This window comes from Sphaeramia orbicularis, chromosome 5, assembly GCF_902148855.1.
Source record: "Sphaeramia orbicularis chromosome 5, fSphaOr1.1, whole genome shotgun sequence".
Taxonomy (NCBI): Eukaryota; Metazoa; Chordata; class Actinopteri; order Kurtiformes; family Apogonidae; genus Sphaeramia; species Sphaeramia orbicularis.
The window spans coordinates 29215751-29236087 of record NC_043961.1 but is presented as its reverse complement, the minus strand read 5'-3'; the positions used below and the strand labels follow the sequence as shown (position 1 = coordinate 29236087).

Below are 20337 nucleotides of genomic sequence, written 5' to 3'. Positions count from 1 at the left end.
AACAGACTAGTCCAAGGGTTTTCAGAAAAAAACAAAACAAAAAACAAAAATTTTTTAACACCTACAGTGCAATTTGGATGACCATTTGATGACAGTTTTTCTATCATAATTAATGCACTTAAATACATTAACATTTCACATCTATCTTTTATTGTTATATTAGTTAAGATATTTAACTATGCTCTAATTATTGGAAAACCACAAGAAAATTCCAGAATCAGTCAAGTCAGTCTTGGGAGTTGATGGTTTTTTAATCAGATGTAAAAGATGGAGACAGTAAAAAAGTACATCCTTAGCTAACCAATATACATAATACAACAATAACCATATACATTGTCTATATACAGCATCTCTGTAACTTTATCACTCATTATTTTAAAGTGGTGTACCTTTTTTTGAACTTCTGCACCCGTCTGCATCCATTATTCTATCCTTTCAGAGGACCGTTTAACTGCAGATAGATAAACTGTTCCTCTGCTTAAATTTGTTCTTTACATGGCACTGTTTCGTCAACTTCACAAATACAAGTTATTAATTTTCAGCAAGACATGATTTATCCAGTCACAGGAAATGATTCAGACATTTAAGAAAGAGATTACATTCATTAATAAGGTGAAGGAGATGAATAGGTGTTTGTTGTGACATACCTATACATGCAGTTGACTGGTTCATACAGTCTACATTTGAAGTTTACAGTATGTTACAGTATGTTCCTTTCCCTTTTCATGAATCTTTATCCCGAGCTGGGTTGAATTGAATGTTACTAAGTGGGACACAAAATGACTGCAGATGGCAGCAGTGACGTCAAGAGGATGTGAGTATTTTCAACATCACACCCTTATATTATTACTCACACAGGCCTTTACATCCTAGACAAATAAGCATGCACACAAACACAGTCACATCAATATGTACAGTAAGAGGGCCTGTCTACTTGTATCAGTTCTACGTGTACCAAAAGTAATAGTTTGTGCTTACAAAAGGTCACACAGACACTGACTGTGGAACAGTTCACCTGACTGTTTTTAATACGAGACAGAATAACTGAACTGTTCCACAAGCAGCAAGGATGTAACCTACAGTACATCTGAATACTGTAAAAACAATTATTTTTCTAAAAGGTGCTCCATCTTGGGGTTTATGAATGAAAAACCAGTGAATGCTGATTGGTCCATGGAGTCTATGAAGTTTTTGTCACTGTAGGAGAGGCGGGGCTTCTCACTGAGGAATTCCCGATCAAAGTTGCTGTAGTCATTAGGTGCTTTCTGTAATTAAAAGCAAACATGTCTCAACTAAATGATAAACAGAGGCATATACAGACACTTATCTGCATCTAATCAGTCATACATGGACTGTGACCCTGTAATTTTCAAAGACCCTACCTGGAGGACCTGTATGTGTGAATGGAAATGTTTGAATTGACCTTTAAACAGAATTAACACTGACAGTTTGAGCCCATGTGTGAAGCAGGAAGCCGATACTCAGGTTAACACTCAAATGTATTAAGAATGAGGACATATGCCATATCACGGGACATATCTGAGAGGCTGTGCCATTTTAAACTTACAAGCTATTGGGTTAGTATGGGCAACAGCATAGTACAGACATGCAGGAAAGAGCCGTATACATCAAGATTTAAGAAAAAAAAATGGTCAAGGCGGTGGCGAAAGCAAGGGGTCCCTATTGGGAGAAGCTCAACACGAAAGCTAAGCAAAAGTATTTGTAGAGGATCAAAGATATAAAGGATATAGACCCCTACAAGTTACTTGTGTTCACTGGTGTTCGACTGGTGAAGGGATCTGGACTCTGCCACCCTGTACCTACATACAGTTAGTTAACTATTTTGTTTTTGGCATAAGTTACTACACAGTGCAAGAATTCAAAAGCCTCAAGTCCCTTGACAGCTATGATCAGTTTTGCTGTGGCTGGGTTCAAGGTTTGGTGATCTACAAGCCTGATGACTGAAAACACTGTGGTGCTGTCAAAGGTGAGCCCGTGGATAGTGCAATGTTTACATGTTGTAATCAAGGGGGTAGTAATGGTGAAATACTATCAACATTGTTTCATAGTCAACAGATAGCATCGTTTATGTTTTAAATGTTTCCTCTCTACATTCTTGTTTCATTTATCTGAAGTGACTGGGGTTTGATTCTAGTTTATTGATGGCCTGGTTAGTGTGTTGGGTGGGTTAAAATGGCGAAATGGGGCGGGGACGCTGGTTGTTAAATTATCTCCTAAATCCTAATTGCAAATTTTAACCCAATTTTCACAAAATCACCAAAGGAAAATGCTAATTTATATGTATTTCCAGTGACGACTGTTCTGTGAATACTATATAATAATAAATTATAATAATATAATTTGGTTCATCACCTTCATGGATTAAAATTTTGCCAGTTAAACGTAGCATTAATATACTATTGACAGAAGTTGGAATCAGAATTTTACCTGTTATGAAAAAACAGACATGAATGTGGCAACTAAACATCTGGCCTGGATCATGAACATTTTTCATTTACATACATACATAGTTCTTCCCCTTACTGCATGCTGTACAATGTGCCACACCTCACCTAAACAAAATGGAGCATATCCACTAACAGACAATGTGTCTCACACAGACATTCTCCTGTTGTTGAGAATGTTGCTTAAACACTGTAAAGTTGTTTCTAAAATGCAATGATAAAAATAAATAGAACTTAACTGAACATTTGTGAGAGAACAACTCTGTGCAGTGGACACTTTTCATCTGCACTTCATATGTGTGAATGGTTTAACACTGGTCGACCTGAGTGTGTGGAACGTACCACTTTGGGTTTAAAAGGTGGTTCAACCTCCCTCCTTTCCAGGATCTGCCAGTTAATGCTCTTGAAGAAGGGGTGTAAGCGAATATTACCCACAATCCCTAGCCTGCGTGTGGGGTCTCTCTCGAACAACTATGGGAAGACAAAGTAAATATAAGAAAGGAACAGGCAGCTATAAAATAGCAGGAGGTACCATTCAAACAACCTTTAGTGTTTTCCTTTTTCATACAGGAGCATGTGATGGAATCCTCACTAAACTGTAAACATGAATCATCATTCCAGATCAAATTAATAGTACAGACCCGTTCCAGCAGGTCCTTCGCCTCCTTGTTGATCCAGCGAGGATAGTGAGGAGTGTCCATTCGGATTGATTCAAACAACTCATCCTCATCATCCCCATGGAAAGGCGATTGTCCAACCAGCATCTCATACAGCAAGACCCCAAAAGACCACCAGTCAACTGAGAACGAGTACTTCTGTCCCAGCAGGATCTGAGAGAAAAAAAACAACAAACAAAAAGCCCTGACATATTAATGAAAGACCTATTAATATTTACCTGTATGCAGAGTGATAACTGCACATATATTTCTGTATCTGTGTATGATCTGAAGCATTTTACCTCTGGAGCGATGTAGTCAGGAGTACCGCAGAAAGTCGTTGCGCGATTCTCTCCAAACACATTCTCCTTACACATGCCGAAGTCAGCAATCTTAATGTGTCCCTCATGATCCAGCATCACATTGTCCAATTTAAGATCTCTACAAACAAAACACACAGCATAAAGGCAAATAAATATAACGTGTGAATCCAGACATAAGGTTTAGAAAATATTTTGCCATTTGGAATGTAGATGAATAAAACACTGTAAATGCTTTTTACACATTCATAAAACTTAGATTTTAATCCATCACATTGAAGTTTTAAGATTAAATATGTTTATTCTGATTTGTAAATGTGTACATTTTGCTTATAAATGAGGTTCAGTCACATAAGTACAATTAGATTATTTGTTATTTGTAACCCAGCTTTTGTTACTGCATCAAATGCAAGATGCATGTTTTCCTTTTCAGAATATCTATACTTCCTCTGCATTCTTGGACTGCACCCACAGAGACAGTATTTGAAAGAGTCCATTCTCATAACAGCCACACAGTAATATTAAAACTTTCGAGAAAAAAAAGGTGTCAAAATGTGTGGGATTACCTAACCAAACAACTTTAAAGCCTCTGCAGTTTTACTCTCACATTACAATTGCAATTTAACTTAGATCAGTCTTCTGAAGGATTGGAAGCCAATTAACATTTTGAAGAGTAAAATACTATTTAGATGTTAAAAAATGTGAGAAATGTGAAAGACATTACAGTGGTGGTGGTGGTGATTTAAATGTCTACACTGTAATTATTGTTTTAAAATGGATTTTTGCTCTGACCTGTAGATGATCCCTTTGGAGTGCAAGAACTGAAGACCACAAATGATCTCAGCAGAGTAGAACCTGAGAAGAAAAAAGATGTGACAGACAAGTATATCAACCAGTGGTCTGTGATAGAAGGCTGCAGGTTTGTGCTGTCGCTGTCTCGTTGCTGATTTGGCAGCTGAACATGAGTGTCACTGCAGACTCATTTCAGTGTAGGTTTAAATAATTTAGGAGGACATTTGTATGGAGTAGGAGACAGGTGAATAATGCTCTCATAATGTGATACCTGAGCACCGCTGCAAGCTGAAAGATTAGCCTTTCTCTGACCTGCTTCTCTTGTCATGTGTGTCAGGTGAAACAACAGAGTCCAGAGAGAAGATAGAGTTGACTCTGTACAAACGCAGTAACTGGTCTTTCACTGAAAATGACTAAATGACACAGGCTACACAGACTGTAAGGACTTATCTACTCCATCTCACTGAAAGTCATTTTTTGTGCAGCTCTAATTAAACATGATCAGATGTTTTTTTTATAGATTAATTCACAAATATTGTGCTGCTGCTTATGGGTTGATATTGGGTGATCACAGCTATTTCAGTATACGTCCAAATCAACCAAAATTAAAATATACTGTACATTACTTTTTTTCATGTTATAGGTACAGAATGTACAGTATTTTTTTTATTTTATTTTTTTTATCAAAAGTTATTCAAGTTATTGATACTGAATTAAGTTCAATATTCAGTGCACTGTTATCATTTCTTTGGGAAAATAAAGTTCACTATTAAACTTTAAAATATCCTTACCTCTCTTACATAGTACTATGTAAGGAAGATGTAAGGGAGTACAATTTGTTTCATTGACAAAAACCACACAACTAAATAAAAGCTAATTTCTGATAACAAAATCTAGACAAAAAAAATCTTTATTTTTTTGCAATGAATAAAAATGAAAATATAACAACTGGACAATCCAGATGATTTGAGAAGAGATCCAATTAGACAGCATCTCTTTCTGTAATGGAGACGTTAACTAGTACACATGTTTTCTCAAGGACCATATAATGAGTTTGGGTTCTATAGAGAAATACACAAATAATGCATTACACTTTAACCAGCCTGTTTCATTTCAGTAACCTTAATCTACCATAGACTTAAGAGTAAAAGCTTATTACTTTGACTTCACTGAACTCCATTCAGGTGACTAAAATATGACTAAAACTAAATTACATTTTAGTCAAAAGACTATAATTAAAACTAAATTAAAATTTGCTATCAAATTTAACACTGACCTTCATCACAGATGTTTCATAACCACATTTGCCTTAAATTTTACACATATAGACCAAATATCAATATCAGAAATTTTTCACTCCCTAATATCGACGCCTAGCATCTGTCAGGCTCTAGTGCTATTTTATAAAAAAGAAGCACAGACAAAATCCTGCACATTTAGGTTTGTGCTGTGCCTCAGTACATGAGGAAAGCTGAGCCGACAGACTGAACTCTGTAAAGCACTGGGTCAACAGGTTAGCTGTAGCTTCTGGGAGAACAGGGCCTTTGTGAAGATCACCGGAGGTCACCGGAAACTCTGCAGCTCTGCCACTGCCTTAGGGTGCACATTGCATAACCAAAATTCAGGAAATACTTTCCATTATATTCTGACAGCTAGTACAGTAACAAACCCAGATATTTATTATATTTTACTCATATGTAAACATACATGCAATCACATTTATTTTTAATCAAATGAATTTGAGGATGATGAACACAGCGTACTGTTCTTCCTCACTCATGGAGGGTAAATTTTCCGAGCTGAATACAGTCACTGAGTGAGGAGGATTTTAGTGGATGCCAACAGTATATCAAGTGTCAGTGTGTGCAAAGAGAATTACTCTTGTCATGTGATGGGTATGACACAGAGCCAATGTAACTACAGGAGACTTAACACGAGTCTACTGAACCCCGCAGTTAGTTTCAAAAGAAAAATGTCCCACATACAGGATTGTACTGGTGTATTATCTTTAAAGCATCTATAAGTGCACACCTTGCATTCACTCAAAGGTTATTACTCAAAGTGTTATTCAAAAGTTGCAGCATTTAACAAAGTGCAAATACTTGGGATAACAGAGCTGAACAATCAGCGGAACAAATCATATTACAATTATCTGACAGACGTTGTGATTGAGGAACGAGTCTATTCTAAAAATGTTATGTTCATTTGTATGTGGTGGATACGACTTGAAGGCTGTAGCACCGGAGTTTCATTTACAATCAGTTTATTTTATTATGGTACGTTGTTTTGTTTTGTTTCTTTTTTATATTTGTCATCTTCATTTCTAAATCATAGTCCACTAATATGTCGGTACATTTTTTTTAACCCTAGTGCATAATACTGTCTTTAAAGGAGAAATCACAAAAGGTTTAATACATAATACATTTTTACATTTTCATAATGTTTTGTTCGTTCCTTTGAGTTTCACAACTCATGCTAAAAAATGTTTCACTTTTGTCTCAGTTTGTAAATGTGAGAACTCTTAAAACTTCATTTGCCAGATAAACAGGTGCAACCAAATCTGACTTTTTCAGTGTGTGTGCCATTGTTTTGGGTTTTTTTTTCTTTTCTGGAGGGATTCCCACAGAGTGATCAGTGAAGAGGTGGGTGGTAGTAACTGATATCACCCATTACAAACTGTACACAGCCACTAAGAGCTGTTCACTCCTTACAAGGCAGTCTGCAACTGAGCAGCAGCTAATGGAAACAACCACAGCCACAACCCATCTGGGTCCAGCATATTATGTGAAATTAAAAAAACATTATTGGAAAGGCACAAAGAGAGTTATACATAGACAGTAAACATTGTTAGTATCTGCTTTCAATCAAGACATAAATGCTATATTTGTGAACTAAGTGTAGGTAGAGGATGATGAATACAGTGTACTGTTCATCATACTGTGAGTGCTGAATAATGATGGAAGCTTGTGTGATTTGTTCCAGCAGGTCTGCATTTCTTTATATCTGTGTGACTGATGTGACTCACGTGGTTCTGTAGAGTTCAAAGCGGCCTTTCTCCTGAATGTGAAACATCAGGTCTCCTCCATTCAGATACTCCATCACAAAGAATAGATGTTCCTATTGACAAGTTTCACTTTGAGCATTACAGAATCAAATAACAGTGGATTAAAATAGGAAAAAGTGGATGGAGACTACCTTGGTTTGGAAGGTTGAGTAAAGGTGTGTGAGGAAGGGGTTTTCCCAAGCTAAAGCCAAGACTCGCTTCTCTACCATAGTGCATTCTACATCGTCATCCATCAGCACTACATCTTTTTTCAGAGCCTTCACTGCAAAGTACTCTCCACGACCCTTGAGCTCTGCCAAGAGAACCTGAGAGGAAAGAAAAGAAGATCACTATTTCAATTTCAAAAGTTTCATTGTTGTTATTTTGAACAAGAAGAAAGTATTGTTAAAAGAAGTCTAATGAAGCACAGGCTTTCTCCTACTCTTGCTGTATGCCCTTCTTTGTGTTACACGACAAGCTAAAAGCTCTGTGCATATGTGTGTGCTCTGTGGTGTGTATCTCAGACAGAACTGCACTGCACCAATGCTTGTCACCGATTAGTTTTTATATTGTTCCACCCACACAGGCTGTATGGTGTTGTTATTTGCTGGAGATAGAAACTCACTACCCAAAGGTCTATGGGCTAAATCATGTTTGATATTGTGCATTCTTTCCTTCTACCTTTTTCAGTTTTTATGAATCAAAGCTTTCTTTACGATAACAGAAAAACTGCAAGTGCCTCTAAATCTAAATGAAAATTAAACAAAAACCAGTCCATTTCTCAAAACCAAGAGAAAACTAAGAAACTGAGAAAATATTACATGAAAACTTAATTTTTAACTTTCACTCTCTCTTTCTCTCTCTGGCAGCTTCCCAATTTAACAACTTCTAACTGAACATGCAGTTCTTTACAGTCCACTGTAACTGTCACTGGTGCGGTTGTTGTACCTTGCCAAAGCTTCCTTTTCCCAGGACCTTATGGAAGATGAAATTGTCCACGTTGATTCGGGTCATATGAGTAATACGAGACACAGGCCGTGGGCTGGACCCCTCCCACAGTCTGCCATAAGTAGGGCCATCTGAAGAAGAAAAAAAAGATGTGTAAACTGCATATTCACACCATTAGCCTTGTACAATATTTGTAGAACTGAAGAAAACACACACTGATTTAATGAACTTGAATTCACATTAAGTACATGTCTATACAGTTGTGCTCATAAGTTTACATACCCAAGCAGAATTTGTGATTCTTTGGCCATTTTTCAGAGAATATGAATGATAATACAAAAACTTTTCTTTTACTCGTGGCTAGTGGTTGGGTGAAGCCATTCATTATCAAACAAATGTGTTTGCTCTTTTTAAATCATACTGACAACAGAGACTATCCAAATGATTCTGATCCAAAGTTTACATACCCTAGTTCTTAATCCTCTGTATTGGCCCCTTTAACATCTCTGATAGCTTGAAGAGTCTTTTGTGGTAGTTGTGGATGAGGCAATTTATTTTTTCAGATGGTAAAGCTGCCCATTCTTCTTGGCAAAACACCTTTAGTTCCTTTAAGAGTTTAGGTTTTCTTGCATGATCTGCATGTTTGAGACCTCCCCAAAGTGGTTCAATGATTGAGGTCAGGAGACTGAGATGGCCACTCCGTCACCTTCCCTTTTTTCTGCTGTAGTCAATGACAGGTTGACTTGGCCTTGTGTTTTGAGTCATTGTCATGTTGGAACATCCAAGACCATCCCATGTGCATCCTGTCAGGGTATGTAAACTTATGAGCACAAATGTACGTACATGAAAAAAACATACTGACCTTGAATATCCAGTTCAGCCAGCTTGTTAACCTCATCATAGATTCCAATATCAGGCAGATTAGGCAAGTTCGGATCTGAACGGCGAGTGGATGATTTCTTATGGGTGAAGAAAACAAAATATAAGCTTACAAGAGCCAGACCAGAAGGTGTGTGCTTCATCCAAAAGCACATATTTAACTGTTTTATTGTTGTTTGCCTTCAACAGTGAGAAGTAAATAAGTACAGTAAAAAATCTAACTGCTTTGACTGTCTATCAAACTAAAAATGGCAGATTCTAAAGCAGAGGCCTATAAAGAGAGAATGAGAGAACTGGGGGTTTCACAACGAGCCAGTCCTTAAACACATCAGAGCAGGGAGCTCAAGTTCCTATCGAGGTCAGGTATCACTCTGAACAATTCGTTCACACAAAAGGGATTAGGAATTTCTCATTTGAGAGGTAGTTACAATTTATGTTGACAGCACATTTTTAATAACTTACTTTCAAAGGATTATAATGTTCCAGTAAACAGGTGACACGTGATATTCGTAATGCTGTGAAGAGTCGTTTTATCATTGGAAATAGGCTCACATGAGGATTTGTTTTAAGTTTAAATTGTCTTTTATTGTGGACTATATTTTAGTTGGAGTTGGTGTTCGGTTAAGATAATGTTTAAAGAGTCCACAGAGCCACAGAAAGTTGCTTTTATCATCACATGCTTTCAGTTACTCTCCTTCATCCTCCACAAGTTCTACATCTTTATCTTTCATTATGCATTATGTAATGTTTAAGAAAATATGACACAGTCTTGTTACAGTCAAAGTATACTAAGTGCAAGTCCACAGTTGTGTTTCTCGTTTACTAGTCGAGCACCATCAACTTTTATAAATCTATTTCTGATCAACAATAGTGCATTACAGGTAACCACAACGTATCAACTGTTTTGATACTTGAGTCACACTAATTCTGTAGATTCTGTAGATTAAAGGCTCAAAAACACTACGGCTGCGTCAAGCAATGTGTGACTGTCTGTGAACTCACCGGGCCAACTTGTGTAAGTGCTTCAGCTAGTAGTTTCTGGTTGATACCACAAAGATTGGCTACTTTATCCTGACACTTGTGGTGGACATTCATGGCACAATCTGTAAACAGAGCCAAGAAATTATACCCACATCTACCAGACATACAGGCTTACAAAACAAACTGTCAATCACATAACCAAATTACCTTCACACTTGAGGCCTTGTTTGACCAGACCCCACAGCAGACTTCCACAGTGATCACAGAAGGTGGGACTCATGTAGTTGTTGATCTTGAAGCGATGCGGCATGTCGATTTTAAAGCGCTCCTTCTGGAACTGCATTCACAGATTCATTGTTCCCAAAATGACAAGCAGAAACGGATTCTTAATCAATGGCCTGTGATATGTGCCAGCCCTGCACACCTGCCTCATTTTTTACTTATTTTTTCCTCACCTACTCCCCTCTCTAAGTGTAATATTGTCAAAGGCAGACACAGACTTTCATTGTTCTTCCTATTTCTGCTTTTATACTTATTTAAAGCCCCTCTTTGAGAAGTCACACCCTATCTGCTTTTCACCCTCTGTGTGTCTCTATTTCACTACTTCCACTTCACCATCATCTTGGTGAAATGGTCTTTGATCATCTTAATACTGATGACAAATGAAAGGGCATCTTACATGATCTGGACCCTAACCAGTATGTGCCTTTTGAACTGTTAAATTTTGACCTAGTAATGCCTACCTACTTTTTTCTTTATAATTTATTTCATTGAGCAAATTAAAAAATGGAATTTCCCCCCTGGGATCAATAAAGTTCAACTATATCTGTTTCTGTACAACCACAATTTTTCATACTGTTTAGGAGACAAAGTTTTATATACATATATTTATTACTACAAAAGAAAACACCAGAGTGAGAAAAGCCCACACTAACCTGACATATGGAGTACACTAACAGTACATGCTGTCCTGCAAAAATATGTTACGTACCACAGTATCCCGACTGTTGGCAGCAGTACCAGTGCATCTGCCGATGATTTTGTCTATGCATTTCTTGTGGATGGCTGCATTACATTCTGATAAAGAACAAAAATAAAAGAGATGCAAATAAGTTAATGCTCTCTATTTAAGATTTTATGTTAACAAAAGTAAAGTACAAAAGTAAAAGAGCATATCTACCGATGGTCAAGTTCTGATTAGTGTATACACCAATCTGTTTTAGGGTGCTATTTTCAAATACTACACAAACCACAGAGGATTTTCAATCAGTGCACACTTACGTCTGCATTTATAGCCTTGCTTGTTAAGCCCCCTGTGGAAAACAAAAAAACAAAAACATAAGGGGAGCAATTTGTGTCATTCTTTGATCAAGTTAAATGTAACTGGTGTGGTGTTTAATTGATAATGAATAAACAGAATTTGTGTGTTAGGGTTTCTTTATCAGCTACACGGGCAAATACACAATAGTGTCTGGAATGATAATAGATGTCAAAGACAGAGAATACAACTTAAAGTAAAGGTTGTCCTCAGTAAGTTTGCCAAAAACAGTTCCAACAAATAGATTACCTTATGTACAGGGACAAAAAGCCCGCCTACCCAGTGCTGACCACACCTTAAATATCAGGAATTTCCTGAACATTAACTAATCAGTCCCCTCATATCTTTCTGTTTGAAGCTCTATTTTATCTGATAAGAGGTGTTAATTTTCCTTTAGCTGCTGTGAAGGTTTATATATGGGGCTGAGGTGTATGGTTCACTGACCAGACAAACTCTCGACACACTGAGCAGAAAGTGGGCTGTCTGAAGAACGTGGCAATGAACTCATGGTTCTTAATGAAGTGGATCTTGGCCTGCTTGATTGCTCCTCTTCTACGGTTTATGTTAGGAGCCTCTTCCTCTTTGGCGGTCTGCTTACTCTCTTTCAAAAAAAACACACAGAGACACAGATCAGTCATCTCACAACACTTGGTAAGATTAAATTCTTAAATGAAACAAAGACAAGATAGTATGTGTATATTTTGTAAACAGAGGAAAGAAAATGAAAATATGATAATTTTAGTAATTTCTGGTTTGCTAATCTCTAAACCTAGAGGACAGAATTTGAAATGATTCATTCATTTCTATAGAATTGACCCACTTTTTTGTTCTCACTCTCAAAATACCCACACAGTCTATTTGCATCAGACTCAGATGTATATTCAAGTTCTGAAACCTCTGTCAGTTACGGATGACTATACCACAACCACACACGCCTTCTTCAAACAGATGAAGTGATGAACAGATGAATACTTCTGATGTTGTACTTTAAAGTCGAAAAAGTTTTAAACTGAAAAAGAAATCTGGCAACACACAGCTTGGGGAAAAAAACACAGTCAAGTCAGAGAACAAAGACATGCTTGAATTGTATTTCTTTTCACCTGCATCTACTCCTTCAAGAAAGTACTGCACTGCCATCATCACTTTCCCAGATGGATGGAGATCCACCTGTACACACAAATAGACAGCTGGTCAGAGAATCATTTATAAGATCTACTGCTGCACACTGATACAACGTGTGATGTGTGATGTTCTACCCAGAATTCAGCTCGTCCGTTAGCTTTCTTGCAGCGTTCAGCAAGGACGGACACGCCAACAGTGACTTCAGCCAGCGGTTCCTCTGCTGTCTTCATCAATAGTACTTCAAGGACACGACCCTCATAGATGTGTGCATCAAAACTAGCCTTCCAGGCTGGGTACATAGTGGGTTTCCTCTGAACCAGGGTCTTTCCACGCTCTATGTGTATGAAGATGGACAGAATGTTAATATGATATCTCTAAGCACAGGAAACAGGAAGGAAATGTTAGCTTTGTTAAAAAAATAAGTACAGCTTCTGTAAAACTCCGGGTGGGCAGGCATCGCAAAATGTCTCACCAGTTGTCAAGGCCTCCTTCATTTTGATTGCACAGAATGGTGGGTCAGGCAAAGGGGGTAAGATGCCCAGGTCATACGAGTTAAAGGCAATCCGCAAGAAAGGAGCCATGGTGATGAGTACCAGGGTCACCTGTGCACAGAGAGAGACAAATACACTGTTACCATGGTGACATTTATCTATAATGACAAGCTAGTTACACACACATATTGCTTATATATAAACAGTTGTATTCTCTCAACCTAAATGCCCTGGGTCTAGGCTGCATAATCTGTCTGTGTTTCATGAGAACAATATCAGATAGTAGCAAAACCAAAGTGAAACACAAAGAAGAAGCTGCTCATTGACTTTGCAGTTTATTTATGCCGTCTTCAATCTTAGGTTCACACATTTGTGTTCTGCCATACCCAATCACTGGAAAGATATAAAACACGTCTGTCAACACCTGCTTTTGTGTGAAGCAGGCAAAATGTATGTGGTATGACTAGAATTATAAACTCATAAACAGTTACATGTTTCTAGTTGAGTTAAAACTTCTGCCATACTTAGCTATAGTATAAAGAACAATGTTGCTGTGGGCACACTCGACTAGTCGCTGCAGCCCTAGTGGGCACAACTGCATGTATTTATATGTAGGCTAAAATATTCATCTCATAACAAGGTTTTCCTGCTTTTATTACAAATGTTGACAGACTTCTGAATTTTTCAGAAATGTCCCCTTCTCCACACACTTTGGAATAAAATAATGCTGAGCCAGAAATGCTTATCTGGTTCTTCTCTTATTTTTCCAAGTTTTTAGGTAAAAGTATTGGTACTGGTAAACATATCAATATTACGCCTTTCCCAAAACTTAAGGCAAATAAGATCTAAGATTTTTTTTTTTTTTTCATGTCATATGGAATGAAATTTAACACTAGTGTTACCAGCTTTGCAGTAATGACTGAACCCAAATGAAGAATGGAGATGCTTGCTCTGGTGCTGGTAACATGGAAATGTCCAGATTGAAACATGGTCTTCATAACATACAATATGCCCAATACACATTGTATGGTGCCCAGCCACAAACAAAATAGAAATGTTGTTGTTCCACTGTAATAATAAATCTAAAAAAAATAAAAAATACAAAAATACAAATACAAATAAAATTCCACTTCCCATGTGCCCCAGTGGTCTTTTATGAGACTGAAAGGCTGATTTGATTTAGGACACAGCCTACAGATTAAAGGCTTGTTTTTAGATTAATGCATTAACTACTTAAAAGACTTTATGAGTATCCACAGAAACCACAAGAGGAATAGTTTAAAAGCATGAATATGGGTTATTACAGTTGTCATAGTTTGAGAGAGCAAATTATTACTTAATTTACTGAAAAATAACCAATGGATCAAAAGTCAAAAACAACATTCATCCTCTGTGCATTAGAGGTGAAGTACATGGTGATAACGACATGCTGCTAACAGATCAATATCACCCTACATGCTGGTCATTATTTTCTTCATGCATGGTTTCCTGTTCGCGTAAGTCTATATGTGGTATGGATGGATTTTGTATAACATCCTATGCAGCAGCTGTTTGAGTCTGTTCAGTGTGGTTCAATGTGACACACACCCATGTTTAACAGGCATTTTCTCACGTGAAGTACAACTGCAATGCAAAATATGCCTACATTGAACTTGTACTTCTGCTGCTGGCCAAATTCCCCAGCAAAGTGTTTTCTGTACGAGTAGTCCTTGAAAGGTTGCAGCTCCTACAGCAGCACGCCTCAACATGTCGTTAATCCAAATACGAGCATGCAGCGCTCCACAGTAGGCCTAGCTGGTATTCACAATCCTAAACCCATAGCCGCCCACAGTGAGGCCAGAAAAGTAAGACACAGAAAAAACAGGGAAGAAAGAAAGTATGCAACAAGAGGGGAGAGGGAGGGTGATTAACACTCACTCTAACTCAGGACTGCTGTAAACTGTGATGACAGGGATTTTGGAGATAATCAATTTCAAGCACAACGTGTGATTGAGGCCGGTGGTGATCGATTAACCAGCAAACTGTTCATGTGCAGCTTCGATTTGTACAGTCCATTAAATGTAGTAGTTCCGTCTCATACACTAGTATTCTGTAACCTGCACCTTTTACTTCACTTCTTAATATACAGCTTTATAGAACCAGCTCAGCATTAATGTGTGTTCATCAGCGTACCATTACTGACACTAAACTGTTGGATTATTACACTAGAATATGAGTTTACAGGCTGTAAACACACCCAAATAACACTTCAGCTGTGCGTGTACATGCAAATGTTCCAGCAAAACAACTTCTCCCTTGATTATATAACAATATATACGCTACAGTGCAGATTCCCAGTGTAATAACTGAGTAGCAACAGTAGTAATAAGTCTGAGGTCAAAATGGTGCTGCATACTTAACCGAAGACTACTATTACATTGCTGCTATTCAAAATAATGAAATAAGTCAACAGACGGAACACATTTCTCCTCTGAGACAGAGAAAAAGGGACAGATCTTTACATAATCACAACAGTGACCTGCCATTACTATTTCAAACTGTTTTACAACTTTCAGTGATTCTACAGAGACTCTGCAGAAGAAATGCCCTCACATGTACCCCTCTGAGTCATCAACGCACATGGTGAAACTTTATCAACAATCAACATATTGTAACTAGATAATAACTACACATAATATTCTAAAACATAGATTACAAACTCATTTTAGTTCGAGAATCCCGTAATGACCAAGTTGATCTAAAGCGAGACAGACCAGTAAATTAGCTAATGGAAACATTTGGAGATGTCATTATTTAAAAGTTATTCTGCTGTTTGTTTTAGTGCAAAAAAGCTAAATTGCAATATGAAAATCTTTATATTCACAAACTATCCTTGAAACAAAAATGTGAATCACCTGAACATCCATTAACAACCTGAAACTTCTTCAGTTTGAACAATATTATGCCTCAGCTTATTATTTACACATGTGCATTACAACTTACAGATCGCAGTAGATCTACAAAGGCACAAAATGTTAAATAACAGGCATCTGAACGGAAAAATATAACATTTAACATTAACTAAACCAAAACTTCTTTTCAAGACTCAGTGATACCATTGACTGTCAATGCCTTCTGTGTAATTTTTGGAGTTTTGGATCAGATTGAACCCTTTTGGTGAGCTGGTTTTGGCTCGGAAGCCGTATGTTTGACACACCAGTTTTAAGACATGACAAAAAAGCCTGATGGAAAAGAGGACTCTCCAAATCCATCAATCTAAGGGAGCTATAACAGACTCTGATGCAAATGAGTGTATTCAGTCATTTAGAAGGCACCAGTGTATCAGTGCAACTGTTTCTCACTGCAGGATGTGGTTGATCGGCTGTGGATTGAAGCTGAATGAAGCTGTCACTTCAAGTCTCACTCAAGGTTGTGGACAAATTAATGCAGCTTTGTTTGGTTTTTAGTTTGTTTTTTTTTTTTTTAACACTCCCCAGTTCTTTGCTGTTCGGACCTGCCTGCATTCCTCCTCACCCCAACTGTTTGTAACTTACAGGCTGTTCTGTGACCCATGAGATTTGCTGACCTATAATTCCACATTACCCCATATAAAAATTATTTTTCAACTAATCATAAGCAGAACTTTAACTACCACAAATCTTGACACAAACTGGTGTAAAGCGTTAGCCATACCTGTGAGGATCTGTCCACAGTTTCCATAAACTCTTGCACGGGAAAATAAAATCTGACAGGTCATTGTTTGGGCTTACATATCTATAAAACGACTCTGCAAACGTACAAATGAGCAGGGTGTATTATTTCCATCAGAACAGATGAAGAAGTGATAACAATAATACTTTCAGATGGAGAGACAAGCTAACGTTAGCGCCAACGGTTAGTTACATCACACACCAATGTTTCCCATAAATGAACAAGGAATGAGAACAAGTTTGCGCAGTCTGAGAACTATTAAAGACTATTACAAACTCTGAGAAAAGCTCGACCCAAAAGGATGGAAAGAACGAAAGGCTCACCTCTTCCTGCAAACTCGATGCTGAGTGTTTTTTCACCGCAGCACGACGAAACTTGGTGTTTTCTCTTCCTCTCGTTTTTTCACTCTGTGATTCCGTCGATTGAGGAAGTGTGGCGCGCGCTCACGGGCTTTCACGACGAGCTGTGACGTTTACGTGCCACACATACATACACATACACCCAAATACACATACATAACACACACACACACACACACACACACACACACACACACACACACACACACACACACACACACACACACACACACACTACCCTGACCCGAAAACCGCCTCTTCTCCTATTTTCAATCAAACAACAACATCACACAGTGACAAGCAAAGACACATTTAATCCATAGGGACACGTGCGCATTTTACGCACATTTTACGCACTGTGTTCATGTAAATGGTGTGAATTTTGGCAAGATATTGTGTATTTTTATTTTATCTGGTCATTTCCAGCTCAGCACCTACAGTAAGTGTGAAGTTACACTCAAAAAATGGGCCACTGAAAGCCTTTCAATACAATATATAAATAAAGAGCACATTTTTTGAGTGTTTAACCCTTTCATGCATGAATTATGAGAACCTTAGTTGAGGTTTTTTTTTTTTTTTTTTTGTGAGTGTTTTTATTCCTCTTTAGGCATGAAAAAAACAATGCGATTGAAAAATTTTTTATGAACCTATTTTTCATGGAGTTACAAAAATGTCCACTCAGCTGGACACCAATTTTTGAAACAAAAAACATGTATTTAAAAACCATCATCAGAAAGTGATCAACTACGTGAAAACTATGAAATAAAAACATTTTTCATGCAGCTAATCTGATGTTTTCTCAAATTTAAACATACTCCAATACTAGTTATTACTAACTTCATGCAGACAATATCCAAAAAAACAAACAAAAAAAAAAAACCTTTTTGATTAAGAAAACTGTTGATTACAGTCTAATAACAATTAGCAATTGATTTAACACATATTACTGCAGGTCAGGTTGATCAGCCTGATCTGTAAAGTTACAGTAATGGTATGAATTACAATGTACTATGGGATGATGCATGAGCGTCCACTGTGTCGGCTGATATGGAACTAAAACAACAAAACCCATGAATATATAAGAGAAGAGCTGGAGAATAACCGTCCACTGTACTGACCAGTATGCATGAAAGGGTTAACAATACACACAAAATAATAATGTATAAAAATCAATGTTATTGCTAATCATTGGCATATACTGTTGCCCATAAAGTTAGAATAAAATATTTTTTTACTCTTTATTTTGACAGTGTGATTGATTATTGATGGATAAAGTGTAACTGAGTCTCAGTATATAATCATTGAACCTGATAACAGATGATTAGCCTACTGATGTGTATAAATAGGAAAAATAAATGTGGAATGAGCCAACTTTTTGGGCAACAGTGTATAACAGGCTGGAATAATTCCAAACAAAACAAATCTTTGCATGCAGCATTTTGAACATAAATCAGTTTTCCTGTTTGTTTGTTTGTTTGTTTGTTTTTTGTCATCTAATCATCTAGGGTTAAAATATTTCAAATGTATGAGTATTTGATGTCAATAAATAGGTCAGTTGTAGGTGACTAATTTTAGAGCTTTGGTTAAGTTGTGGTAGTGAAACAATGAATGATGTAACACAGGGGAGCGACACTTTCACTGTAGTCGTATTGGGTGATGCAGACAGAGGGGACCTTGATGGGTGAAGAACTTACAATATTAAGTTGTTGAGTAATATTTAGTGATGAATCTGCAGGTTGGATGACTCTGCCCTCACCCTCCCCTGAAATGTGGTCAGCTGAAATTGCTAAAGTCCCACACTGAAGTACTGTATGTCAGTGTTTTTAGTTAAAGCTGCAGGAGGAGGAGGAGGAGGAGGAGGAGGAGGGGGAAGGCCTGGATTTGATATTACACTTTCTGTAGTTCTCTCCTCTCAGTCCAAATAAAATTTAAAAAAGGAGAAGAGCAGAGCTCTGTGCAGAGCTACTGCAGAAACATGGGTAGTACAACTCTGTGAAGATAACCCAAACCCACAACCCTGACCCAGTGTTTTTCAACCTTGGGGTCGGGACCCTACGTGGGGTCACCTGGAATTCAAATGGAGTCGCCTGAAATTTCTAGTAATTGATAAAAATAAAAAACTTACAAAAAAAATATATGGTGAGTTGAGAGAGACAATCACAATACATAAAAGACATGACAAACTGTGAAGCTGAAACTGAAGCACTGTGGTTCTGTTTATCTGTCAGATGTTCATTGTGGTCGGTTTCAGATGCTGCAGCTCTTTCATAATTCATAGTTTGAGTTCTTGTTTGTTCAGTATTAATTGTCAGCCTTGTAAATCCAAGATGGACTGACTGTACATATCCTGACCGAGGAAAATCCAGTTCTCCCTTTGTGCAGTAATCTACACCTGGATTTACTGCCTCCGTCCACAATAATATATATTATATAGAGTAAATGTCCTCTAACATTAATGATTATTTGCAGCATAGTATCGCAAGCTATTACATGATCAAAAACAAATTAATTTTTAGCAAAAAAAGAAAAAAGTCTCCGTTTTAAATGTCTGAGGTCACTAGAAATTTGTGATGTTAAAATGGGGTCACAAGTCAAAAAAGGTTGGGAACCACTGCCCTAACCCTAACCACAGTGCAGTTATTTAGGTGATTAAACACTAATGAAAGCGCAATCATGTGTTATACTTCTGCAACCTGATCCTTATAAATCCCTGTAAAAACCTGCAAAAAGTGGATTTTGAAATTAAACATGGAGTCATTTGTTATCTAACTTCTTTAAAGGCAAAATATGCAACATGCAAAATTGTAAGTAGCAATCTTTTATTTACTACAAATAAATTACACAAATCATTCAGTCAAATTAATTATTTAACTTATTAATTTCATTTTCGTGCTGATGATGATCAGTGATGAGTGCCAGGTAATATGTATGTAAATGTTGTCCAATGTCAAGTCTGCTTGATCATATGATGAGATAATGCAGCAGTAGAGGCAAAAAAAAAACTGTCATGACTTGTCTTGATGTTAAGGCATGTATAGACAAAAGGAACAGTCTAGCATTTCATGCATAAAAACACCTACTATGTGGATAGCACACATCAAGGTAAAGTAGTGTGGTGTGGGGCAGGGCAGCACAATTTTGTAAGAAAAAAAAAGTTAAATTGTGATTTTTGGGAACAACATTTTCACTGTTATTTGAATCTGTTTGCTTGGTTATCAAAGAAAATACACAGGTTATTTTTCATTTAGTGTCTTCTTCCAACTCAAGCATACA

General features: G+C 37.3%; 1 protein-coding gene across 1 annotated transcript; it reads right to left on the bottom strand.

The window, feature by feature from the left end:
* Window positions 1–232: 232 nt before the first annotated feature.
* Window positions 233–17157, bottom strand: prkcda (protein kinase C, delta a). Its single transcript, XM_030133967.1, has 18 exons — window positions 17029–17157; window positions 12997–13126; window positions 12659–12858; window positions 12503–12569; window positions 11847–12003; window positions 11366–11397; window positions 11076–11161; window positions 10292–10421; window positions 10106–10206; window positions 9087–9183; window positions 8225–8355; window positions 7429–7602; window positions 7259–7350; window positions 4234–4296; window positions 3424–3562; window positions 3107–3295; window positions 2808–2936; window positions 233–1265 (listed from the first exon to the last, which is right to left on the bottom strand). The coding sequence occupies exons 2-18, from the start codon at window positions 13103–13105 to the stop codon at window positions 1107–1109; spliced, it is 2055 nt and encodes a 684-aa protein (XP_029989827.1). The 5' UTR covers window positions 13106–13126; window positions 17029–17157; the 3' UTR covers window positions 233–1106.
* Window positions 17158–20337: the final 3180 nt, after the last annotated feature.